Genomic DNA, 27,102 nt, shown 5'->3' with positions numbered 1-27,102 from the left:
TTTATAGTTATAGGAGTATTTTCTTTTTCCTTATAGTACAATTAAAATGATCACGTTTTAAAGGGAGAAGAGGGAATAATAGCCAAAGTGCTCTCATAATATATATAGACTCTTTTATTTACAAAATTGAACCCGGAAATTTTAAAGTGAAAATATGGTTGTAAGGCCAGAGGCCGCCGCCGTGGCCATTCACATGCAGGTTCTCATTGAATTCGGGCAGATGGTAAAGAAATAGCGGAGTCGGAGGACAGTAGGCCATTCTGTTTACTGGTACCTCACCAAGACAGGCAAGCCACAAGAGAGCAAGGGATCAAGGAGGCCTCTGCAATGCTGATAGCAGGAACCGAGAGAGAGCAAGAACCCTGGTCTGCCTCATTTTATAGTGTAGAAAATTAAAGCCTTTGAGCCAATATACAAATAAGGAAGTCTCTGATACAAAGTCACTTCTCAGGCATAAAAGGGGTTCCTCATAAGAGTCCACCACCCCACATCATGCAACAGTCAAGGGAGTGGGGAAAAGCTTAGTTTTGAGAAGATTTTAGTATTAGATGGGAAGGAAAGGCTTAGTCTTAAAACTAAGTGTTAGGCTATAATGACTTTGCCAGCTTACAGCCTGTCCCCCACACCCAAAGCGAGCAAACATATACATCATATTTGTTGTAAAGTACCCAATGCTCAATTCTGCGGGTTTTTGTAGAGACATCAAATCCAGATAAAATTTGAAAAGTTTTACTAAAGGAGGTAATTTATTAAATGGCAGCAGTCTCAAATCGTGTATCCAATTAATATTCTAGGGGCTGGTTATATACCCTTAATTATACATGGGCGGGGAAAAAGCCTGACATCACGGCATAAGCTTATAACCTTTGTTTTCAGCTATACAGGTTTGGGAAAAGGATGAAGGGAGGGGGGTGGGTGGGACACAATTCATTAGCAAGTGTATAACATTTGTCTATAGGATTCATAAAAAACGTTTCTACACATTAAAACTTACAAGGTAACATAATAGTAAAAATCTCATTCTACATATTAAAAGATATTCCTATATTTTCTAGTGTTCACCGGCACTCCTTTGTTCAGATATACATACATTAACTACACACTTTCAGGAGGGGAGGGGTAGTTTCCATGGGGACAAATGCCTGTAAACGGCCCATTAATATAAGAAAAGGTTTAATTTAATCTTTTCTCTTCCTGTATCTGGCTTCCTCACAGGTGGGGGGGGGGGGGGGAGATCAGAGAATCCAAATCTCCTTCCCTTCTGCATTTACAATACAATGCTATCAGCCATCCTAGTTTTGATGCTAATCACACAAGTACAAATATCATTTTCAAAATCTCTCTGCACGCCTAGCCCAAATTAATAAAATGTTCTTTAAGCTTCCTAAAATATTAATTATGTAACCTTTGATACCTTACAACAATATTTACAAACTTATTTGACCAAAAATGGTATTTTAAAGTATTATCAAATATCATTTCTTATATTTTGGTAGATTTAATGTCTGTATTTGAAGGCAAAAAAAAAAAAAAAAAAAAGAATCTGGCTATGTAAGTAAATGCTCTAATCTAGGATAGAAAGAGGAAAGAAAACTGAATAGGAGACCAACCATACCATGTGCTCTCTTGGGGGAAGAGATTCAGTATGTTTTACTTTAGGATGATACAAATAAGTATTTTAAGTCAAATGGTGACCTATCAAGTGATAAATTTGCCCAATTGCAGTCGTTAGTCAAATAAGTTTGTAAATATGATATATACGTTTGCTCACTTATGGTTTGTAATGGGTGTGGGGGGACAGGCTGTAAATGGGTGGCTGGGTCATTGTACCTATGGCTTAGTTTTAAGACTAAGCTTTTCCCCATATCCTTGACCGATTGCATGATGTAGGGTGGTGCACTCATGAGGAATCCCGTTATGCCTCAGATAAGTGACTTTGTATCAGAGATTTCCTTATTTGTATATTGGATTAAAGGTTTTGGTTTCTATACTATAAAGAGGAGCAGACCGGGAGCTTGCTTTCTCTTGGTTTCTGAGATTAGCATTAGAGAGGACAGCAGAGAAAGATAATGTGGAGGAGAGGAGAAGTAGCCAAGATGGCAGAGTGCTGAAGGAGAAGCCAGTTTGTGTAGTTTGTGCAGAGAGAAGAAGATGGGGAACAGAGGTGAGTAAGGCTGGTGAGCTAGAAACCTTAGATTCTAGCAAACTCGGATAAGTCAGTAGCTTTGTGAGCACTGAATGAGTGGGTTTTGGAGCCCAGTGTGTGTTTTTACTTGCCCACCGGGTACAAGCTAGGATTAAAGCTAATGGCCCACCAGTTCTTGGCTCCGTTGCTTCATTACCGTCTGTCCGAATCAAATGTGAACCTGCATGGGCCAGGCGGCTGTGATGGTGGCCATGGCTACTGGCTTTACAGTTACTCAACAATAATATTATATGAGTAAACACAAGGAAAGTAGGTTCCTTCAAGGAACCTACTGGCTTTACAGCAGTGTTTCACTAAAGATTTCTAGTAGGAATATATAGTGGTAATCATTTACCACCACTTCAGGGGAAATGCTTAAATAGAAAAAAAAATTTTTTTAACTAAAAAATTTAAATAGCACTTACTGGAGGCTGAGTAAATAATGTCTTTTAGTTTCCTATTTCATCTTAGAAATGACAGTATTCTCACCTCCTTGCCTTTCCCAAAGTTATAAATATAAAATAAAAACAATGTTATAAGTAATGGACTTAAGTACTAAAGAAACAAGATATAAATTCTAGCTCTGCCACGTTTAGCTATGTGACCTTGCACATGTCATTGTCAGTTTTCTCATCTCTAAAAGATAATAAAAATACTTGCCTTATTTATATTACAAGGTTGTTGTAAAAATCAAAACAATATGAGAAGTAGTTTGTGATCTACAAAGTGGCATACAAACAGATTAGAAAATACACGTGGAAATTAATTTGGAACCTGTGTAATTTTGTAAGTTAACTTCTATTTTCTTACTGAGATAAATCTCCTTTTTCTAAGAGGCTTAAAAGGCATTTTATGATTTAGGCCAAGCATTCAGAGATTTTGTAAATATGATTTTTATACTTGTGTGTGATTTACACCAGCTCAAGATGGCAATTGCATTCCTGCTTAGGAAGGGCTATTATATTGTAAATGGAGAGGTTTATCCTACTAGAAGGTTTTGAATGGAAGAAGGAGACTGGGACCCCTTCCCTTCCCACACCTGTGAGGAAGAAGGTAAACAGCCAGGAATGCGGGAGAGGGAAGGGAGATTTGAGTAGCCCCTTCCTCTCCCCTTTCTTTCTCCTTAATGGGCTTGATTTACAAACGCGTATCCTCTGACATCATCTAGCCCCTGCCCATCCTGAAATCGTGTGATTGACGTATGTACCTCTAGACAAAGGAATCACAAGATCCATGTAGTAAACTTGTGTTCTGTAGAGTATAATAAGATGTAAGAAATCTAATTTCAGGGAGCACATGTCTTTGGAGCTACTGGCCCAAAGTGCTCCACTGGATTTTATTAATAAATTCTCTTTTCCTCTTATAGTTATCTGCGTGTCAATCCTCCATTGGGTTGCTTTCCTGCTACATTACCAACCTGTGATTTACCCAGTACAGTTACTGTTGGGCAGATAAAATATATTATGCTCACTTTGTTAAAGATGGCGCTGCCCACGTGGAAGCCTGTTGCCCAGGTAATGGTACTGGTTGCCCTTCTTGCTTGGGATGGGCGTGATAATATAAATGTGTGTTGGGGGCAGGCGGGATCCTTGTAGCCTGGGTCTTGGTTTTGGGACTAAGCCTTCCCCACCCTTTCTGTGGGGTGGTGCACTCTCATGAGGAATCCCATTATGCCTCAGACAAGTGACTTTGTATCAGAGACTTCCTTGTTTGTATAATATATTGGATTAAAGGTTTTGGTTTTTACACTATAAAGTGGGGCAGACCGGGAGCTCGCTCTCCCTCAGTTCCTGAGAGTAGCATTAGAGAGGAGAGCAGAGAAAGGCCACGTGGAGGCAAGGAGAGGCAGCCAAGATGGCGAAATGCTGAAAGAGAAGCCAGTTTGTGCAGAGAGAAGGAGATGGGGAACAGAGGTGAATAAGGCTGGTGAGCTAGAAACCTTTGATTCTAGGAAACTTGGATAAGTCAGTAGCTTTGTGAGCACTGAATGAGTGGGTTTTGGAGCCCAGTGTGTGTATTTCTTGCCCACCGGGTGGCAAGCTAGGATTAAAGCTAATGACCCACCAGTTCTTGGCTCCGTTGTTTCATAACTGTCTGTCCGAATCAAATGTGAACCTGCATGGGCCAGGTGGCTGTGATGGTGGTGCTGGCTACTGGCTTTACAGTTACCCAACAATAATATTATATGAGTAAACACAAGGAAAGTAGGTTCCTTCAAGGTTCAATTTTGTGAGATTCTAACACGATATTTTACAAAGTGTTTTGAGGAACAACAGTTCTATGAAATGCTCAAGGAGGAAAAAAGGATCTGTAGCTTTAAGAGACTGAGACCCACAACAGCTACATTCCTCTTGGAGATTCACAACACATCCTAGCACAGGAAGTCCTACAGTGAAGAAACCAATTCTAAGTCTGCTAATATTTGAAAACATTAAGTTAGGAATACACATAGCTTGTTAAAATTAATTTGAAAGAAAAAAGGAACAACTGCCGAATTCCTGAAATTTAGCAGAAAATCCCCAGTGGTAACAATGCCCGTGGTGCTGCCACAGCACCACTCGCGCCCTCCCGTGACGCTTCCCCACCCCGCGCCTCGTCCGTGCTGTGGCCTCCCTCGCTACGCGGTAATTCTGTAAGGGCCAGGCTCATGTCTTTTGGACCCAATCTTCTAAAATGTCCACCATGGAGCTCTGTTCAAAAAATGTTCCTTCAATTAAATCACCAGTTACTGATGGCTTAAAACTAATACCCATTTAGACAATGCAACTTTAAAAACTTTAATTTTTAAAGTTAAAAATTAAAAAAAAAAAATTTTAATAAAATGCCAGATAGTAAATATTTAGTAAATACTTGTGAGAGCCTCTGTCACAACCACATGACTCTGACACTGTAGCTTAAAAGCAGCCAAAAATAATGTGTGAGTGGCTGACTTCCAATAAAATATCATTTACAAAAACAGGTGGCAGACTGGCTTTGTCTTGTAGGACATTGTTTGGAAACTGAATATAAATGAATTATTTCAATATTCTCGAGGTGCAGTAATGGACACAGTCTATATTCTTATTTAAAAAGATAAGCCACAAAATCCCAAGTTTAAAGGAAAACTAAATACAATCCAGATGTAACTGCAGTTGTTATCACCACCATGGCCAAGTTTAAGCAATATAAATTAGAAAGTACTGCCTGACCAGGTGGTGGCACAGTGGATAGAACATTGGCCTGGGATGCAGAGGACTCAGGCTCAAAACCCCAAGGTCGCCGGCTGGAGCAATGTGTCACTGGCTCAGCTGGAGCCCCCCAGTCAAGGCACATATGAGAAAGCAATCAGTGAACAACTAAGGTGCTGCAACGAAGAATTGATGCTTCTCATCTGTCTCTGTTCCTGTGTGTCTCTCCTTATCTGCCCCTCCGTCTCTCTCTTGCTTAAAAAAAATAATTAGAAAGGACCACTCACAATGTATACTCCCCCTCTATTAACCAACTCAGGAGTTATTTACCTTGTATTTTTCTTTGGCTTTCTCTTTTCCAAGAAGTTTAAGAACTTTATCAGCTAACAGCATACTTTGTTGATTTTGGAACCCTTCCAATATACACACAGCAGTGACATCTACAAATGATGGAGAAACAAAAGTATGAACTTATTGCAAAAATGATTAGCAGCATCAAATGGGCATTAGTGTTACCACAGAAAGCCAAACTAAATTCATAACCTTATGTGGCTATCAATTTCATTTACAATAAACTCTAACCAAACAAACTCAAAGCTCAAAGTCACCCCACTTCTATGGGACCCACTTTCCTCACCTGTGAAGTGAAAGGGACGCGATCTGGGATGCTTCCCCCGGCACTGACACTTGACAGAGCAAATGAAACGAGGAATCCAGGAACCATCTCTTTGGCGCAGTAACTATACAGGCCACATCAACATAATGAGGCTCTCTCACATCTGGCTTTTGTACAGGCCTCAGAATTATTCCTGCTTTCCAGAGCCTTCTGGCAAGGCCTCCAAATCTACCTCAGAATATTATTCTCATCTGGTCATGCTACCATTCAAGATATAGTGGTGGTTTGAAATTTAAAAGATCAGTGGCTCCTTAATCTCTCAACCTTTCAAAGTACAAAAACAGTGGCTGCTCACTTTTTCTGAACTCTATTTCTTAACGGGTTCCAAATCTTTGCTCCTCCAAGCAAGTCTTCCAGCTGTCATGTTCTCCTGCTGGCCTGGCCAGTGCCAGTGTCGATGTCATTTTCCCATCCCATTTCTCCTGTCATAGTCCACGTAACCTCCTCTCTACAGATTATCTGTTAATAACTTCAAGATCCCACTCACAACTCAAGAATTCTCTTTTCCAAAGCAACACTCCTTACATTCACCACCAAAGTTTGTGACACCATCAAACCTCAAGTTTTTTTCTAAACTGTTCTCTTAACCACTCTCACTTGGTAATCCTGACTTTTATAGAAACAGAATTTTTCTTTTAAATGTTATTAAAAATAATATGGCCAAGGCCCTGGCCGGTTGGCTCAGTGGTAGAGCGTCGGCCTAGCGTGCGGAGGACCCGGGTTCGATTCCCGGCCAGGGCACACAGGAGAAGCGCCCATTTGCTTCTCCACCCCTCCGCCGCACTTTCCTCTCTGTCTCTCTCTTCCCCTTCCGCAGCCAAGGCTCCATTGGAGCAAAGATGGCCCGGGCGCTGGGGATGGCTCTGTGGCCTCTGCCTCAGGCGCTAGATAGAGTGGCTCTGGTCGCAATATGGCGATGCCCAGGATGGGCAGAGCATCGCCCCCTGGTGGGCAGAGCGTCGCCCCCTGGTGGGCGTGCCGGGTGGATCCCGGTCGGGCGCATGCGGGAGTCTGTCTGACTGTCTCTCCCTGTTTCCAGCTTCAGAAAAAAATGAAAAAAAAAAAATAATAATAATATGGCCAAATCTTCTGATTTAAGGTTTTAATTACACAAGAGGTATATGTGTAGTAGAAAGCACTTTTATTAGATTGTAGAAATTACATTTTGGTTTAGCTCCATGTCACCCAGAGGAATATACTTTCAAAAACCCAGGTCTACCCTCCGAAGTTTTGGTGGCAGAGTATTCACAGTATTTACTAAGAATGGCAAATTCACTCCATGCTCTGTACCAATTACAAAATTTCTAATTGGGTATAAAATCATGTTTGAAAAATACCAAGTGCAAGAAAACCACAAATGTTTTCTTTGATAATTATCTCATAATCTTTTCATATTTATATAGGATATTAACTGAACTCATGTAGAATCTTAGAAACACTATCACTTAATAAACCTCTTTTCTGATTTCTTCTTCATGAAATTACACTGATGCCTATTAGTTGCCAAGTTTAAAATGTACAAATATAAACTCCAAACAATACTTATTTAATGTCATAGTTGGGAACAGAGAATAAACTCCAAACAATACTTATTTAATGTCATAGTTGGGAACAGAGAAAATACTCAAATACCAGCAATCTCAATTTAAACCAGAAAACAAAGTCTCAATTGGGGAAGAGCTGCACTTTTGAAACTGATTTCTCTAATCACAAGCAGTTTCATATAAATTGACCAATGACTACAAAGTCGTTAGTAATTTTCATATGGAAACACAAAAATACCCTCACCTTCTAAACATTCCTTCTTATTGTCTAGCTTCTCGTGGGCTTTTGCACGCCTAAAGAGAGCTTTCACATATTTGGGATTAAGTTCAACGGCTTTTGTACAATCTTGCGCCACCTCTTTCCATTTTTGCTGCAATTAAAAGTATTAAAAAAAGTCACGTTAAAGGAAGCACACTGTTTCACAGAAATTAGTTTTCCAAATTTAACAGGCCGAGTGTTGAGTCCCACATGCATACACAGAATCTCCACAGTACACTGACCATATAAATATCTGTAGTAAAGATAAGCAACCGATTTTTAAAAACAGGCAAAGGCCATGATTAGGCCATTCTTTAGCAACCAATGTACAAACCTACCTGCATCTCCGTGCTCATACCACCTCCTTCCCTCCTGTCAGACAGAGGAGCACCCCTCCTTCATCAAAGCCTACCCTCCCCGTATGGATCCTGACTCTCCCCACTCAGGGACTTCACTGTTAGCCATTCTACCTCCATCAATCGGCTTCTCTGCTGAATCATTCCCACAAGCATAAAACACTGGCTCTAGTAACTACTTCTTTTGAAACCCCTCCACTGAGTCCACAAATCCCCGCAGCTCCTCCTCACCGCCAAACCCCCAGAGGTGCCACTCCATTTGATTCCAGCCTCCCTCACTGGCTGCCGATTTCCTTCACTGAATCCTCCCTCTCTCGATCTCTATAGGCTGGGACCCTCCAGGCCTCACCTCTCTCCCTTGGCGACCGTATCTACTGTCCTGGCAGTACAATATATAACATCTAAAATTAGATCATTCCCAAATGTATCGCTTTAGCCCACATCACTCTCCTAAAATAGAGACATTCCTCAAGTCCACTACTTAGCTGTCTCATTTCTTCCCCACCCACTGTTACTGAAACTCCTGCCTCTCCTCCCCTTACAGTCAGTGCTGTTGGTCTCCCGCTCTCCTCCATGTCTCACCTAGGCTACCACAACATCCTACTTAGCCTCCCTGCCTCTGCTCTGGTCTCCCTCCAATCTAGTCTTAACAAAACAAAAGCGATAGAGGATGTCCCTGCCCTAATTAAAACTCTTAAATATTCCCCATTACACTCAGAATCAAAGCCAAACACTTGACCATGGCAAGGTTTTGCTTATCTGGCCTCTGCTATTTCTCCCAGTTTCGTCTCTATACTCCATCAATCACACAAACCTCTTTCCTGCCTCACAGCTATCCAACAGTTTCCTCTATCTGGAACACTCTCTTCCCCACTGGTGAGCACACACCAACCCCACCTCCAGCAGTTCCTCTAGTACAGAATCACGTGTCTTACAAAGCATCTATCGAAATGTCCTTTAGTAGTTGTTTAGCTATCATCAAGTTCTATGTATAACTGTTTGTTTTTATAGACTCAGCTTCTACAGCAGTCAACTTCCATATATAACACAGTCAACAAAATTTGCTTGAACAAATGTAGAAAATGCAAATGTCCAATAGATACAGAAAAGGATGGTCAACTCCAGCAACATCTTAAAAACTGAAGATTAAAACAGACAGTATTTTTCTCCTACCAGAATAGTAAATATTGTTAAGACTGATAATCACAGTCAGCAAGAATACTGGAAATCAAGCATGCTCATTGCTGATGTTATTGTTTAAAATAGGTATTGATGTTCTCTTTTTATATTTCAATTTCTAGAATTTTATACTCCCAAAAGTACGCAAAAAATATACTTACAAAAATATTTACTGTAACACTGAAGCAAAGGGGCAAGAGGAAGCGATCCACATGTTCAACAACAGGGAGAAGTTTCCCACTATACAACCATCAACAACTACTACACAGCCTTTCAGCAGAATGAAACATCTGCATGTGCTATGAACGCTGTACAGTTACAGTGGCAGGTGAGAAAATATGGTGCACACATCATGTGCAATAGGAATTCATCTGTGGTCTTTCCCCTCCTACTCTCTCGCTACAATTACACATTTGGAGACTTTCGTTTAAGAAATAGCCTCAAACTGTTGAGGAGAATAGGATTACCACACTTTAGCTTTCTGTATTATCTAATTTTATAAAATCTGAGGTACATAACTTTGGATTACACCTATGACAAGCAAAACAAATATTTTTTCTTAGAAAATATATATAATTAAATAATATAAAAACACAAAATTCCTGTTATTTCAAGACCTGAGTGGCATTATTGGAAACATATAAATAAGGAGAAACAAACAAACAAACTCCAGATAAAACAACTTGGGGTACTTACCAACTGTTCAAAGGCGGCAGCTCTGTTTTGATAAAACGTGGAAAGGTCAACATTCTTCTCTGTAGGGCACAAACTGATAGCCTCTGTATAGCACTGAATAGCTTGTTCATATTTCCCCGCTTTAAAATATTTGTTGCCTTTGTTTTTGGCTGCCTGGGCTCTATCAAGAGAGTTCTGAAATGAGAGTAAACAATTATTAAATAGTTATCAATATTCAGGAACAGATTCAGATCAGTGATTAAATGAAAAACTGACAAGAAAAACAGGAGGGTATAATGACTCTTTATAGTTAAGTCACTTGATACAAATATCTTCATGGGATACTCTGTAATAAGATTGCTAAATCAGAAAATTTATACATTTTCAATTTCAAAACACTCAACACTTTCCCCCCAAAAGGGAATAGTACTTTAATGTACCACTTTTCTGTCATTTCTGCCAGCAACAGGTATGATTGCTCTCTTTTATTGTTCTAGTCTTATCGGTATTAAACAGTGGTTCTCATCAAGGGTTATTTTACCTTCTAGGGCACAATGACAATGTCTGAAGACATTCTGTCAGTCACAATGTGGGTGGGGGAAGGAGCTACTGGTTATCTAGTGTGTAGATACCAGGGAGGCATCTAAGAGTCCACAATGCACAGGAGTGCCCCAACAATGAAAAATTATCAGATTTAAAATGTCAACAGTGCCAAAGCTGAAAAACTTGGGTATAAACTAATATTCCAATATTATTTCAATTTGCATTTTCCTCCCTATTAATGAATTTGAAAATTTTTCATGTTCATTGGCCACGGGTTTTCTTCCTCATGCATGTTGCTATTCTTCTTAGACTGTTGCCAGCAGTGTAGAACAGACAACTAGAAACACTCCGCCATCTTCATTACAATTACCCCAAATCTATTGTTGGCTCACTAATAAATTTTTTGCACTCTTTGTCTCAGAGTCTGATTCCTGGAAGACCCAACTTACACACTTCATGTGTATAATATGAAAAAGCTTGTAGTCAATGACCACTGAGGACAGTTGTGAACATGTCAATAAACACATGGGAAACATCTCTGTAAGACAAATGTAGTTGTCCAGAGTCCTGCTACTGGGTCCAAGAGCTCTGTGGCTTTATTGTTTGTCAACATTATCCAACTTTAACAAATATGCGGTTATTATTCATTGGTTGATTCCTGAATGTGTCCTGACCAGGTATCAAACCTGCACCTTTGGCAATCAGGACAACTCTGTAACCAATTGAGCTACCCGACCTGGGCGGAACACACATATTTGAAAACTAGGATGTGGAGGATAAAGGAACTAAATAAAGCACAAATAAATTAATAGATAAATCAATAGCTTTAATCATATTCCATAAACTTTGACAGTAAAACTCCTCGGCACAAAACACCCACGACAGAAGACAACGAGGAATCTCTAATGTAGCTATGGAATCTGAGGAGCAGGGGCCAACTATTAAGGTGACTGAGGCTGGAAAACTGTTTGAAGCAACCTCAACGGTCCTTCCAGTCCATGAGAAAAGTAGAAGTCAGATTGGAGTAGGGCTGTGTCAGTCAGGAGTGAGGATCTCCTCTATCCAGAGGCAAATGACAAGCATACCTTGCTTGTCTTTCAAGAGACAACACTTCAAGAACTGCTAACATAAAGGAAAATTCATACCAGAAAAGAGAGGTCTCAAACTCAAATAGAAAACTAGTATTTATGAAAAAATAAACCAAGCAAACAGAAAGTTTAACATCAGAGGAATATGAGGCCATCATTTTTTAAAAGGGACTGCTTTTCAAGAGCACCAATTAGACATCTTGAAAGCTAAAAAGAATTAATACAATTAACTCAGTGGAATCTTTATTATATGCGGCTTAAGTGTCTGTTTGTTGCCGATAGCTTATTGGTTGCTTGCGTAACTGTACTAGCCAATGGGGTGAAGTTGCCACAGCTGAATGCATATTGAGCGGGTCAGGGGGAAGGTGAACATTTGTTTGCATTGGCAATCATCTGTTTTACATAAAAACTACGTCTTAACGTAATTTCTTTTAAGAATGCCTCCTAGAAAATACAGCACTGAAGAGGAGAGAAAAGGAGCTAAAGCTGCACAAAAACGGCTTTCTCGACAAAAAGAAACCACTGAGCAGAGAAAGACAAGGCTTGCTTCAGTCAGCAGATGGTCCTCTGCAAGGCGAGCTTAAAAATGATGGAAAGATCTACACAAGAAATGTTGTGTACAAAGAGATCTTTGACATGTGAATTAACATTTTATTATTTAAATCACCTTTATTTATTGAGCTAGCAGTACTGCCAGTGGTTTCCTTCATTGCACTCTACTTTAAGCAATTAAGCAAGTATAAGGGGGAAACCCCGTGGGGCAGTAAGCAAAGGGGCGTCCTCGCTGCCTGCCCTGGGTAATTCAGTTTGAATTAGCAGACACCTTTGCACAAATCATTTTAATTACAATTTATAATATCTAGAACAGCGGTCATTTCGTATGACCACCGGGCTTTCTAGTAATTATATATTAGAATGGGCATAACTGAGGACCAAAGTGTGTATCAGAATGGGTATAACTAAGAAGCCAAAAGAGCCTCCCCAAATGCAATAAAGAGGAGGTAAGATGTTTGGAGGAAAAGTTAAATGACATAAGTATAAATCCAGAAGTTCCAACATTTAACTAAAGTTTAGAAGGAAAGGCACAGAAAGGAGTAGCTAAGGAAACATTAGAACCAAACTGGTGTCAAACTATCACCAACATCAGGTACTAAAAAACCAATGAAGTAACAACTTCCAAGTTCTGAAGATTATCTTGAACTTAAAATCATATATCTAGCCAAACTAACATTTATAGTTGAATACAAGAACAGAAATAGAAGTCTACAACTTCCTTACCACATAAAACAAATCCCTAAGTGGGGTAGATGATCAATATAGCAAAAAGCAGGGAGGGAACAGTAAAGAAAGAAACAAAAAGCAGGTTACTTATGGCAGGAATATTAACTATGTCAATAACAATAAATGAAAATAGGTTAAATCTCCATTAAGAAAAAAAATTCAAACTATTAAAAATAAAATTCTGCATATGAGGCACGACCTAAAACAAAATGTCAAGTCAAGAAAGAATGTAGTTGCAGAAGGCAACTAGTAACAAAAAAGGCAGTATCAAATAAAATATCACTCAGAAGCCTGGGAGCACAGAAGAGCAGTTTTATTGATAAAATTGCCAGGAACACAATCACAAACCAAATGTGCTTAATACCACTTCGAAATAATGAAACTCAGTTACCTTTTACATTAAATATGAAGAAAAGAAAAACATTGTTTCTATTTGTTGCAAACAAAAGTTTACAATGTTTCTAAATCATGGAGAATATGGCTAATGCACATCCTAAAAACAGTAGGGTCTACTTATATAGAAAACAATGTGGCATACTAAATGCGTGCCAGATCTATGTTTAACTACAAACATACTAAAAATTTTAGTATTTTTACTAAAGGTTTGCAGATTAAATAAACCATTCCCTGAGCTGCAGTAATGACACTGTTTCATCAGCACAAACAAGTCATGAACTCTTTCCATACTGAACACAAAGAGAGGCAGTCATAACAAAGGCTGACAAATTAAAAGAATAGAGAGAAATCTGAATGGCAGGCCATACAAGGCTTGGCTTAGAAATACGGATACTTCTTATTTTTATTGAGCAAAGTCTAAATCAACCTAAAACCAAGCAACTGAATCTTTTCAATTAGCTATTTCCCTCCATTCAGTCAAGTTTTATAAATAGCTTCCTTTCTAAAATGATTACTAATTCTTTAACTCTTAAGGCCAAAATCAGAACCCGCTAAATTCCTTTCCTTATTGTACTGTAGAAAAAACCAAAGCTCTAAATGACCTTGACTGTAAAAAGATCAGATTACATAGGGAAACCACCAAACTGCGTATTTTCTTCCTTTGCTCCTCCCTCCACTGCCCATCAGAAAGCCTCTGAGGCACTTTCTGCATAGCTCTGGACCTTGCTTAAATTCCCTATCACCTTCTGCTCACCGTAACCCTCCCCCCATTACTTTATGCACAGCTGCTTCCCTTCATAATAAAATGGCAAAGAATGACATTACAACAGGGATAGTACAGAACAGTCCATTATTTTGGCCCACAGATGGAATTTAGGACAAAAAGCTTTGTTAGCACAATGCCAGATCATTGATCAACACCAGCTATGGCAGGAACTAGACCCGATTTTCACAAGCTTTGAGACCAATACTAGGCAGAAATTTAGAGCGTTGGCCTGTTGTGTGGAAGTCCCAGGTTCGACTCTGGATGAGGGCACAGGGGAGAAGTAACCATCTGCTTCTCTACCCATCACCCTCCCCGCTCTTTATTTCTCTCTCTCTCTCTCTACTGCCACAGCCATGGCTCAAATGGTTTGAGCAAAAGTTGGCTCTGGGCGCTGAAGATGGCTCCATGGCCTCACCTCAGGTGCTAAAATAAAAATAGCTCAGTTGCCAAGCAATGGAGCAGCAGCCCAGACAGGCAGAGCATCTTGTGGTAGGGGGCTTACCAGGTAGATCCCAGTCAGGCCACATGCAGGAGTCTGTCTCTCTGCTTCCCCACCTCTCACTTCATAATAAAAAATTTTTTTTAATTAAAAAAACTATAAAACAGTTTGTCATAGGAAACCACTTTTGGTTTGAATATTCTTTTTAAAACATTCCACAATATTTTACACCGAATTTCTGTGAAAATGTATCTTTGAATTCCATTTTTTACAACACGTTTCTATCTGACCTGAAAGATCTTTTCAACAAGTACAGTAAGCTGAATTGTCATTCCCTGCTCAAAACCCTCCAATAGCTCCCCACTACCACTGCTTACCCCAGAACTCCGTAACATTTTAAAAGGCAGAAGAACCTCTTTGGATAGATTTTTATTCAAAAGTCCTGCAAGTGAAAGTGCCGAAAGTGCAGCCAAAAAGGCAAAAACAGGTGATGATTAAATGAAAAATACGTAATGTTAAGCTTAGGTTAAGTTTAAAGTTAAGAAAGTGCATATTTTTACAATTAAGTTTTTGTGGTTTCATTTTAAGTAAAAAAGTGCAGTTTTAGTTTACATGTCTACAGTGCCTGCATCCCTTCCTCCCTCCCTCCTCCTCCGCCATTCACCTCAGTTAGCTGCACTCGTCTGTCTCCAAGGTAAGAATACAGTACTAAATATAAATAACACTTTTTTCTTTTATTTCATATATTTTGTCATGCATTGGTAAAGTATACATGTGTGTTTAATTTCAGATGTCTTTTTTCATAATTTAGGATGGTTTGGGGATGTTTCACAGGGCTGGAACAGATGAACTCTATTTCAGTTATATCTCAAGGTACCACTGTACTCAACTTCATAGCCAATATGGAGGTGGTGGGGGGAGAACTTAGCCTTTTGCTAAGCCTTGAACTGACAAAGGCTTTTTGCCACTTGCAGTCTACCACACTTAATAAATTCAACAAACATCTGGAGTCAAATCTTACAGGGAATTCTAAAGTAATGAATGAAGCAAAAATCATTGTCAAAATTATTTTTAAAAATTCTTTAGAAAAGCACCACACAGGCGACGCAAGGTTAAGTACCATTATCTCCATTTTACATAAAAGGAAACTGAAGCCCAGAGAGATTTTCAAACTCCAGCAATCTGACTCCAGATTGTGCAGGGGACAAACAAGTAGACACTGGCGGCCTCTCAAAAAGAACTTTTTATTACCAATCAAAACACCGAAAGCCCGGGTCACATTAAAAAAATGTACATTAGGTGATGAGTAAATTGTACAACTAATAACCAAAATATTGTTAGTCCAAAGAGTAGGCAGCAACTGCAAACACACACAAAACTACTTGGGTAAAACACAAGGCTTAACAAACAAATAACTCAGCTAATAAATTAAAAGTTAACGAGAAATATAGTATAAATAAATATGTACGTCTTCTGTTTCTTGAGCATTGTGTTGAAATTGGTCAAACAAGAAGCAAACCTAGGAGCCTGTCCCCAGCTCTCCCAGAGGCAAATCGACTCTGTAAAACAAGTAACACTTACAGATCAAAACTACAGATACTAAGGTATAATCCTGGTAAATTTAGTAGAATCTAAAAGTAAGAAAGCAATCATGAGCCTAACCAGGCGGTGGCGCAGTGGATAGAGTGTCGGACTGGGATGCAGAAGAAAGCAATCATGATTTGACAGTGAAAAGTTACTTATAAGAAACTGTTCTGGGCCTAACCAGTAGTGGCAAAGTGGATAAAGGGCCCAGAATGCTGAGGCTGCTGGTTCGAAAACCCTGAGGTCACTGGCTCTGAGTGCGAGCTCTCTCTGCGGGGTCGCTGGCTTGAGCAGGCGGGATCAATCTACAGAATCCTAAAGCTCACCAGCTTGAGTCCAAAGGTCGCTGGCATAAAAAGCCCAAGGCTGCTGGCTGAGCAAGGGGGTACAGGCATATCCCAGTCAAGGCACCTGCGAGAAACCCAATGTACAACTAAAGTGAAGGCCACTAGGAGTTGATGCCTCTCACCCTCCTCATTTGGAGAGAGTGAGTTGATGCTTCTTTCTCTCCTCTTGTAATCACTCACCTCTGCCTCCCTCTCTCTCTCAAATAATGATAATAATAATAATAATAATAATAATAATTTGCTCTAAAATAAAAATTACTAACAAAGACAGCCAAAAAAAGGAAAATTTTTCAAGATGAAAAACAACTCTAAAAGGGTTATTGAGCACAGAGAAGAAATTCAGAAGACCAGAAAGGGACTTTAAAATAAGCCCTGCAGTAATATGACATTGCAGAAAGCTTTCATTGGTACATATTTGGTAATAAGAAATCACTATAAACTCCTAGCAAGTACTTATAAAGTATATTGATGATCACATATAGTCAGTGTTAAAGAAAATGAGCTAGAATTAGGTGCATTAATTAACCCATATATGAGAAAAATGAGTGCCTGTTAAAATATGAGGTGGTTCAATAATGCTTCTCTTAAATGATCTTATTTTTACCAAATTCCAAAAGTATATTTATTAAATTTAAAGCCCAGCTTTACAATAGTATTCAATTCTGAAACGCTGCGTAAGAAACAATCTCTCAATACTTTATTGACTAGTTGTTACTTTTATATGAATCAGACCCAGGATAGTAAAAAAAATACCTAAGATAATGTCATTTCCCATATTGTATCCTGAAATTTAAAAAATCTACAGCAAACCCTACATACTAAATGATAATACAGCGCACTCTTCACCTAGGAACCTACTTGTAAACATGCTGCTCTTCAGCATGATGACTACGGTTCATACAAAATCAAGTGGCATGAAAAGAATGCCTAGGCCTGACCTGTGGTGGCGCAGTGGACAGAGTGTCAACATGGCATGCTGAGGCTGCTGGTGTGAAACCTGGGCGTGCCTGGTCAAGGCACATACGGGAGTGGATGCTTCGGCTCCTCCCCTCTTCTCTCTAAAATGAACTTAAAAAAAAAAAAAAAGAAAAAAGAATGCCTAAATGAGATTTAAGACTGTTATACCAATTTCCAGTATCAATGGGTAGAATAAAAATAAAAACTGGAAATTTTGAAAAAATATTCACCTTGTGGAAGTATACATATTTATAAATGTCAAAGAATGAAAGTTCATTGGTTCACTGACTCAATACCTGTATGTGCTGGGCATTGTATTAGGCTGAGAATACAATGGTGAGAAAGATAAAGCCATTCTAGTGTTCAGACTCAAGAGTACAGCAGGAAAGATACGAACAAGCAGCCCTAGTGTCACGTGAGAAGTGCTATGGAAGAGCTCGGCGGCGTGTGATCACATGGTGCGCGCTTCGGTAGAACAGGGCTTCAGAGAAAGTGCAGGGCCTGCCTGCTGTGACTCGAAGGCGGAGCTCACAGAACGCCCAAGGCCAGAAACAAGTGGCGAGAGAAAGTGAAGAGGAAAGCAGGACCCAGATTATGGAGGGTCTTCAATTGTGAGTTTTTTTTTGTTGTTGTTTTTTTTTTTTTTTTTTTGTATTTTTCTGAAGCTGGAAACGGGGAGAGACAGTCAGACAGACTCCCGCATGCGCCCGTCCGGGATCCACCCGGCACGCCCACCAGGGGCGATGCTCTGCCCACCAGGGGGCGATGCTCTGCCCCTGGGGGGGGGGTCGCTCTGCCGCGACCAGAGCCATTCTAGCGCCTGGGGCAGAGGCCAAGAAGCCATCCCCAGCGCCCGGGCCATCTTTGCTCCAATGGAGCCTTGGCTGCGTGAGGGGAAGAGAGAGACAGAGAGGAAGGAGGGGGGGGGGGGGTGAAGAAGCAAATGGGCGCTTCTCCTATGTGCCCTGGCCGGGAATCGAACCCGGGTTCCCCGCACGCCAGGCCGACGCTCTACCGCTGAGCCAACCGGCCAGGGCCCAATTGTGAGTTTTAAGGTTATCTTGCGGGCAACGCAGAGACCACCACTTAACTGTTTTAAGCACAGGGCTGCAGGATTTACTCTGATAGTGACAAAATGGATTGGAGAAAGGCAACAGAGTAGCATTTATTCCGCTGAGAAACAATGGCAGTGGGAACGGAGCTGCAGTCAGATTTTTAAGAACCAAAATTTTCTGGAAGCTTTACTAGACTGGATGTGGAGAGAACACGAAGAGTAAAAAGTCAGAGATGATGTCCAAGATTCTGGCTTGGGAAATCAGATGATGCACATGACTGATAAGGGGTATCCTTAGGAAAAACAGGAGTCTGGGTGTAAAATACCTGTGAAATCATGAAGTGAAGACTCCCTCTAAATGTGGGCCTCTTGAGAGTTCTGGGCTATAGACAAGAAATTAGGGAGCCATCAGAATAGACATGATGGAGGGCAAGCAAGCATCCAGTGAAGGCGGGGCATAAGAACGCCTAGGACAGACCACGAGTCATCAAAAGGAAGAAGCAGAGAAAAGAACCTGGAAAGGAGGAGACTAAGTAGAATCTACAGAGGAGATAGCAGAAAGTTAAAAAGGGGGGGGGGGGGTGAAGGAAGGAGAGGAAGGAAGGAGAGGAAAGAGAGGAAGGAAGGAGAGGAAAGAGAGGAAAGAGAGGGAGGAAGGAGAGGAAAGAGAGAAAGGAAGGAGAGGAAAGAGAGGGAGGAAGGAGAGGAAGAGGAGGAAGGAAGGAAGGAAGGAAGGAAGGAAAGGAGGGAGGGAGGGAGGAAATAAGAATATAATGTCTCAGAAGCTACAGTAAAAGTTATGAAATCAAGAAAAGACAATGTAGCCCTGGTCGGTTGGCTCAGTAGTAGAGCATCGGCCTGGCGTGCAGGAGTCCCGGGTTCGATTCCCGGCCAGGGCACACAGGAGAGGTGCCCATCTGCTTCTCCACCCCTCCCCCTCTCCTTCCTCTCTGTCTCTCTCTTCCCCTCCTGCAGCCAGGGCTCCATTGGAGCAAAGATGGCCGGGCGCTGAGGATGGCTCCATGGCCTCTGCCTCAGGCGCTAGAATGTCTCTGGTTGCAACAGAGCATCGCCCCCTGGTGGGCGTGCCAGGTGGATCCCGGTCGGGTGCATGCGGGAGTCTGTCTGACTGCCTCCCCGTTTCCAGCTTCAAAAAGATTAAAAAAAGAAAAAAAAAGAAAAAAAAGAAAAGACAATGTGAAATATTGCCTAGAATCACGTAAGACTGAAAGGTGTTCACTCAACTTAATTAATTGCAGATAACTCAGTCTTCGACCCATTAAAATATTTACACACATTTCTCCCTTCCCATTCTAGAGGGCTGACCTAGGTTAGTGGTTCCTAACCATTTCATGGATGATAACCCACCCGTGTAATATATAAAAAAACGTTGAATATTAAACAACCAATCAATGGGAAAATTTTAAAAAAAGTTGAATACTAGAATAACTATTTTTTTTGAGAGTATGTTTATCAAAGCTGCGGACAGTAAACAGGGAAGAGCATCGGACAGAAAAGGCAAAAGGAGAGCCTGGGTGGGCTTTCTTTAGCCCTCCAGAAACAGGAGAGAAAGGGGGCCTTGGAGACAGGTTCAGGGATTTAGCAGGGATAAGCTGCTGCTGCCTGCCACTCTCCTGGCTGCAAGTACGGCGGGGACCGCTAGGGGTTTAGAAGTGTTCACATGGAAGAAAAGGCACCGGGCGTGCTCCAGAAACAGTCTACCAAGAATAAATTTTTATAGGATCAAAAAACAAATAAAAAGCACCTAACCAGGCAGTGGCGGAGTGGATAGAGCGTCAGACTGGGATGAGGAGGACCCAGGTTCAAAACCCTGAAGTCGCCAGCTTGAGCGCGGGCTCATCTGGTTTGAGCAAGGCTCACTGGCCCATGGTCACTGGCTTGAGCAAGGGGTCACTCGGTCTGCTGTAGCCCCCAGTCAAGGCACATATGAGAAAGCAACCAATGAACAACTAAGGTGCCTCAACAAAGAATTGACTCTTCTCATCTCTCTCCCTGTCTGTCCCTATCTGTCCCTCTCTGTCACACACACACACAACAGATAAAAAGCAACTATGAAGAAAACAATGCTTTTAATGCACATTTTTTTTAAATCACAAGTTTGGCCTGACCAGGCAGTAGCGCAGTGGATAGAGCGTCGGACTGGGATGCAGAGGACCCAGGTTTGAGACCCCGAGGTCGCCAGCTTGAGCGTTGGCTCATCTGGTTTGAGCAAGAGCCCACCAGCTTGAACCCAATGTCACTGGCTCCAGCAAGGGGTTGCTTGGTCTGCTGGAGGCCCACGGTCAAGGCACATATGAGAGAGCAATCAATGAACAACTAAGGTGTTGCAACAAGCAATGAAAAACTAATGATTGATGCTTCTCATCTCTCTCTGTTCCTGTCTGTCTGTCCCTGTCTATCCCTCTCCTCTCTCTGACTCACTCTCTGTCTCTGAAAAAAAAAAAAAAAAAAAAAAAAAAAAAATCACAAGTTTGAAAAAGAACTAAGACATCTGTGCCGTCAGGATACCAGGCCCAGTGTATATGTGGGTGTAGTGGGATGATCACTCAGGTCCAGAGAATAAGAGCCCTATGGATAAGATGATCTTCAAGAACTTTGTGACTCTGAGAATTCTTCAAGTTTTTTTTAAATTATTGAATCAGTGGCATTTCACGGTAGGTTTTATAATGGTCCAAATTGGAACATGAGTTAGTACTTTTAAGTACAGCAGTCCTGCCTTATCTGTGGTTTTCCTCTCCAAGGTTTCAGTTGCCAGCTTTGGAAAATTTTCTCAGTCAAGGACATCATCTGCTCCTGATATCCAACCATTGACATGGTCATGGCTCAATGAGCCAGGATCACCCAAAGCAGATAATGCTCCTTCGGATGTAGGATTAGGCCTTAGCTTAGGTCCTTAGGCCTACGTCATTCACCTCACTTTGCCTTACCAAGCAGGCACTTTATCATCTCACATGATAATAAGGGTGAGTAGAATACTGTAAAGATACTGAGAAAAAGAGATTCTCACCACATTCACATAAACTTTATTACAATATATAGTTATAACTGTTCTATTTTGTTATTAGTTACTATTGTTAATCTCTTATTGTACCTAATTTATACATTAAACTTCGTTAGTATATATACAATATAAAAGACAGTAGAGATGGTTCCTGACTCAACAATGGTTCGACTTGTATTTTCAATTTTATGAAGGTATGAAAACAACACGCATCCAGTAGAAACTGTACCTCAAACTTTAAATTTTGATCTTTCCTCGGCTTGTGATATGTGTATGATACTCTCGTAATACGGGGCAGTAGCAGTGAGCCACAGTTCCCAGTCGGCCACACAATCACGAGGATAAAGTGGTATTCTACAGCACACTGGTAAATGCCTTTTGACTTACAATATTTTCAACTTAGGATAGGTATATCAGATGGAAAACCATCCCTAAGCCGAGGACTATGTGTAAACATAGGGTTCAGTTCTATCTGCATTTCAGGCATCCAATGGGGGTCTTGGAATGTATCCTTTGCAGACTATTGTATCTCAATCTTTAATGCTGTTAGTGTGGTTAGATGCCTTTCTTTAGTGAAATTCTAAATTTTTCATTAATTAAACAAAAAATATATTATATACTTCTTTTTCATTACAAGTGCTTGCTATCCCAGAAAAGAAGATAATTGGATCTACTCTAGACTGCACATGAAAATCTGAAACCCAATAAAATAATCTCAGTAATTTTATTAGTTCATTTTACATAAAGGCAAACATAAGTCCAAAGACAGAAAACACTGGTTTTCCATATTATTCACTGATATTGGACCCTGAACTGCTATCTGTCCATTTCTTCATTCCCTTAAAAATTACTGCTATTGTTCAAGTGGAGAAAGAACAGTTCGGGCATCAGGACTCTGCAAGTATTTTCATTAGCTGAAACAATGATTCCTTAAATACAAAGCCCACTGAGGATACAATGTAAAGGTGCTATTCAAATACAGAGCAATTTCTCCAGCCACAGACAATAAACAAGTTACAATTAGGATCGGTTATATTTAGATAGTCTAATAATAACTCTAAGGACTAGACCATAAAAAAAGACAACTCTTTTAAGTATTTATTGCTCACAAATAGTTAAAATATAAATTTCTATTAAAAATTAAATAAATATTCTTACTGTTGCTTCACTAAAGAATCATCTAGTAATTCAAAGCAAGATTATTGGCACAAGCCCACAAACTCCACAAGGTATACAACAGTATGTGCCAGTTTTATTTTGAGTCAAAATAAAATTGTAACAAAATGTCAAAACCTAGTTCATATATAGAATCGATCATTATTCTTGGTGATTATTACAAAACTGAGAACTTTTATGTATTTTTCATTCATCCACTATTTTTCTGTGATTAAAATTTAAAAAATGAAATAGGCAATGACCAGAGTAGTTGAGACAATGAAAATAACAAATGATGACTAATTCAAAGAATCCCCTGATTACCTATCATTAGCAGCACTCAGAATCTCTAGTTAGGGCTGGCAGAAATTGAGATGTAATTTTTAATCCACTTATTCTACAGGATGACACTAAGGCTACAGACATAAAATGACTTTCTCAAGGCAACTATGTTGCAGAACAATATAATGCACACATCTAGTTCTCACAGTCCGTGTGTTCTTCCACCATACTGTGATGCGTCTTAAAAAAAAAAAAAGCCCTGCCAAGGTAGCTCAGTTCTTTGAAGAATCGTCCAGATATGCCAAAGTTAAGGGCTGGATCCCCAGTCAGGAGCACATAAAAGACATCAACCAGTGAACATATAAGTGGAACAACAAATTGATTTCTCTCCCTCTCTTAAATCAATAAAAATAAAATATTTAAAAATAAATGTTCTACTCTCCTATTGGAAATATTATCTGGCTCTCTTGTGCCTAGTATGACTGACATAGAGTAAGCACTAAACTATGGTAGTTCATTCGCACATCTTAACTTCCTTTAAAGCTAATTTGACTTAGTAAACCGTCTTCAACATGAATACTACAACCTGGAAATGACTTCCAAATGTATACAACTAAGAGTTATTTGGCCAAAGATTTCTCTGACCTTTGATTTACTCTGGAACTATCATTGTACAATCCCAGACTCAGATATAAAACCCTCCACCCCACCCCACCCTTGTATTGTTAAATGCAGCCTAGCAAGCCACCCCTCACCCCGCCCACAGCTGTTACATACCAAGAGGATTCAACAGTTCAACAAAACCATACAAAGCAGTTCACCAGATATGCCAGCGCCTCACCTAATACTAGTAGAGAATCTGTTTCAGGTACATCAGGCTTGGTCACGCACATTTCACGGTAAAATAAACAAATTTAAGACGTTTCTATTCAAAATGTTTTAAGAACTGACTCTCACAGATAAAAAGCCAATGAACACCATCTCACTCCGTAAATCAACAGGGTACTTACCTATCCCCCACCCTAAACCACTTTAAAAAAAGAGGGTGAGTTGCTCGTTATTAAAAGGGTTATTAGCGATTAAGTTCTAGGCCTTGGAAATCGCCAAAACAATTCTCATCACAACTACTAACCGTTAATAGAATCTGCTTTCCTTCACTAGGTAATACAGTCATCACCGCTATACATGATCCCCGTACCCACAACGCTAGGGATAAATGCTGTGTCACCGAGAAAAATATTTTTCTGAAACCAAAAGAAAGGTGTCAAAGAGTGTGGCTGACCTGTGCCCTCGGGCTACTCCGCTCCCTACCAAGGCAGACAGAAATGACTCCCTAAGCCCACGTGCTGCCTTCGGACGGCAGCCCCCTGACCGGCACCAGGCGCCCAGCAAACTGCGCCCGCTGGCTTCCACCTCCACCGCCCAGGGCTGCTTCTCACCATTTCCAGGTGAGCACCGGAGCCTTCGGCGTGTCCGCTGCCCGGGGCCGGGCTGGCCCTGCCCTCCGGGGTCTTCCGTTCACTGTTGCGCTTCAGTCCGCCAGCGTCGCCTCGCCCCCCGGCCTCTCGGCGCCGCCGCTGCCGGCTCCACAGGTACATGGCACCTGCGCCCAGCAGCAGGGGCGCCCCGACCGCCAGCGCCAGCTGCCATCGCGGCAGGCTCCCCGGGCCCGGGCCCGCAGTCGCGCCGCCGCCCACCCCGCTCCCGGGGCCGGCCGCGGCCGCGGCGACCACCGCCGCCTCTACGGGCTTAGAGGCGGCCATGACGAGTGTCCTCCGCCACCGTCTCTCTGCAGGTCGCGGGCGCCACAGTCACCAGTTAGCGTGCGAAGGAGAACCGCAGGGAAGGAAGGAAGGCACAGAACGGGCGAGCACGCTGGGAAGCTCGAGCGCACGGCGGAAAAGGGCCAAAAGTCACCGGAAGCCCACGGCATGCCGGGCCAGGCCGGGTAGCCCTTCTCCTCCCTTCTTAACCGTAAAGGGGGAGGAGGAGGAAGAATCACTTCCGGGTAAAGGGGAAGCGTGCAAGGCGCGTCCGAGGCGGTTCTCTTTCTTTCCTTTCACATGGCTGCTGTTTTTAGACTGTCTTCTGGGTCGCGGGCCTCCACTGGTATCCGGGGCTAGCGAAGTGAGGAGCGCCGTATATACAGTACGAGAGTGTTATGGTGCGCAGGCGCTGGGAGCAGAGGAAGGCTCTGCAGCGGTCCTAAGAATGGGCGAGAGTGGCGGAGGAGTTGGGAAGGTTATTGGCTGGCAGGGGTGGTGGGCGGGGCGTAGGCCGAGTTGCTCAGTTTATTGGTGGAGTTTAGATCCCTGGGTTTTTAGCTACCGCCACGTTGGCGCTTTTGAGGGTCCAGTGGCTTTCTGCTCGGTTGTCTGTCTGCGTGTCTTGGAAACAAAGTTATTGGAAAGACTTAAACGTGTGAGAGGAAAGAGCTGAAAGCTGAAGATAACCTGCTGTATTACCGAGTTTATCTGTACCATGGCCAGATTTTAGTTTGGACGAATTTGAGATTATTGGGGCAACAAACAGATGGCAGAAATCAGACTGGGTGGAAACCGGCAAATCTAGGTTGGCTCAGTAGAAAGGTCCTGAAGCGGGTCTCTGCGGCTCCTCGTCTTCATCAGTTGTGAAAGCGATGTCTGTGTTTTATTACCCGATTCTCGAGCTGAATGAAAAGAAACGCGAAGACGCACAGTCACCACCTTTTCTTGACGGAGTCGCATCTGGTTCTGCACTTCCTCTGGCACCACAGCCCACCCCCGCCCTCTGGCATACCCGCCTCCCCAGCGCTCTGATCCGCCCAGTGTCCTTGCGTTGCACTGGATGTCCGAGTCCTTTTACCTCATTCCCAAGTAGAAATTTCAGTTCAGACCTTTCACATATATGGCTTTGTCAAATCCTTTCACCGTGCTCTGTACCAGATCTCTTAAAATACAAAAAATTTTTTTTCCAGGAACTGTTTGGAATTCGTAGTATTTTTTAAGAAGAAAAGTATTAATAGAGAATCAGAATTCAGAACTATAGCTCCCCATTTCAGGTATACTGGTATGCAGACCTTTATATTAGAAATTTACAAATGATCAATTTGTACTTTCGGGTACAACTGAGTATATTCAACATCACATTAGCACTACATAAAGATCGAAAGATCATTGATTAAATGGCCTAATTTGAAAGTTTCAGGATCATTGCTTTTCTCTTGCTTCATATAGGTTCCAATTAGTAAATTACTTAAGGTAACAGGGTTCCTCAGCGACGGCCTGAAAAGCTGAGCTAAAGATGGTAGCAATAGAATTGAATTGATCAAATAGTAATTGTTGCAGGCAAAGGGCTTCTCTTGCCACAAAGTGAGTCTTCTCCCCGTTTATATAATTTCTCCCTTGCCTTTGCAGAACAGAATTATGATTTTTCTTTGCTGAAATTTCCATTTTTCTGCAGCTTTATAAGGGATTGTAGAATGTTATTAATTACAAAATATTAGTGGGAACTAAACCATTTCAAGTTTTCAAAAAAAATTTTATTTATTAGAACAGAGAATAGATTGTCATGGTTACAACGCAAAAGTTACAAAGGGTTTACTGTGAAGTCTCTGCAGCCCCTGTCACCCAGTTCACCCCTTTAAAGACGATCAGTGTTAGAGATTCTTGAAACATTTGTTTAATTAGATTTCCCTAAAGGGCTGTTTTTTTTTGGGGGGGGGGTATTTTTAAGATCAGCATCAGTAAATGAATTCATTTTTTTTGATGTTATACTTTTGTTAAATATCTCTTTTCCATTTCCGAGCTTATTCATCTCTTCTCCCATTTTCTCCATCATTTCCAAAATGAGTATAGTGCAGAACTGAACGAGAATGTCACTAGCTTTGTGACCCTCCTGACCTGATGCATTAATTTCTAGGCTGTAAAACAGCAACAAAAAAACAACAACAAAATAAACACCTCTCAGGTTATGTTAAAGATTTAGTTAGGTAATACTCAAGGTATTTTTAATGTTATTTGTTGTAAAATAGTAAGTACTTGATATTTAGTTTTCTGTTTTTCTAAATTTTGAGGGGGGTATTTTTCTGAAGCTGGAAACGGGGAGGCATTCAGACAGACTTCCGCATGCGCCTGACCGGGAACCGCCCGGCATGCCCACCAGGGGG

General features: G+C 41.2%; 1 protein-coding gene across 1 annotated transcript in view; it reads right to left on the bottom strand.

The window, feature by feature from the left end:
- The window catches only part of TOMM70 (translocase of outer mitochondrial membrane 70), a 48,759-nt gene extending 23,595 nt beyond the window's left edge, over positions 1–25,164 (bottom strand). Inside the window, exons 1-4 of the mRNA XM_066241068.1 lie at positions 24,395–25,164; positions 10,063–10,236; positions 7,817–7,943; positions 5,683–5,792 (exon numbers count right to left, since the gene is read on the bottom strand). Of these exons, the coding sequence (XP_066097165.1) occupies positions 5,683–5,792; positions 7,817–7,943; positions 10,063–10,236; positions 24,395–24,718 (735 nt within the window). The 5' untranslated portion in view covers positions 24,719–25,164. The remainder of the gene's footprint in view (positions 1–5,682; positions 5,793–7,816; positions 7,944–10,062; positions 10,237–24,394) is intronic.
- Between the last annotated feature and the right edge of the window lie 1,938 nt (positions 25,165–27,102).

This window comes from Saccopteryx bilineata, chromosome 8 (assembly GCF_036850765.1).
Source record: "Saccopteryx bilineata isolate mSacBil1 chromosome 8, mSacBil1_pri_phased_curated, whole genome shotgun sequence".
NCBI lineage: Eukaryota > Metazoa > Chordata > Mammalia > Chiroptera > Emballonuridae > Saccopteryx > Saccopteryx bilineata.
This window is presented reverse-complemented; position numbering and strand designations above follow the sequence as displayed.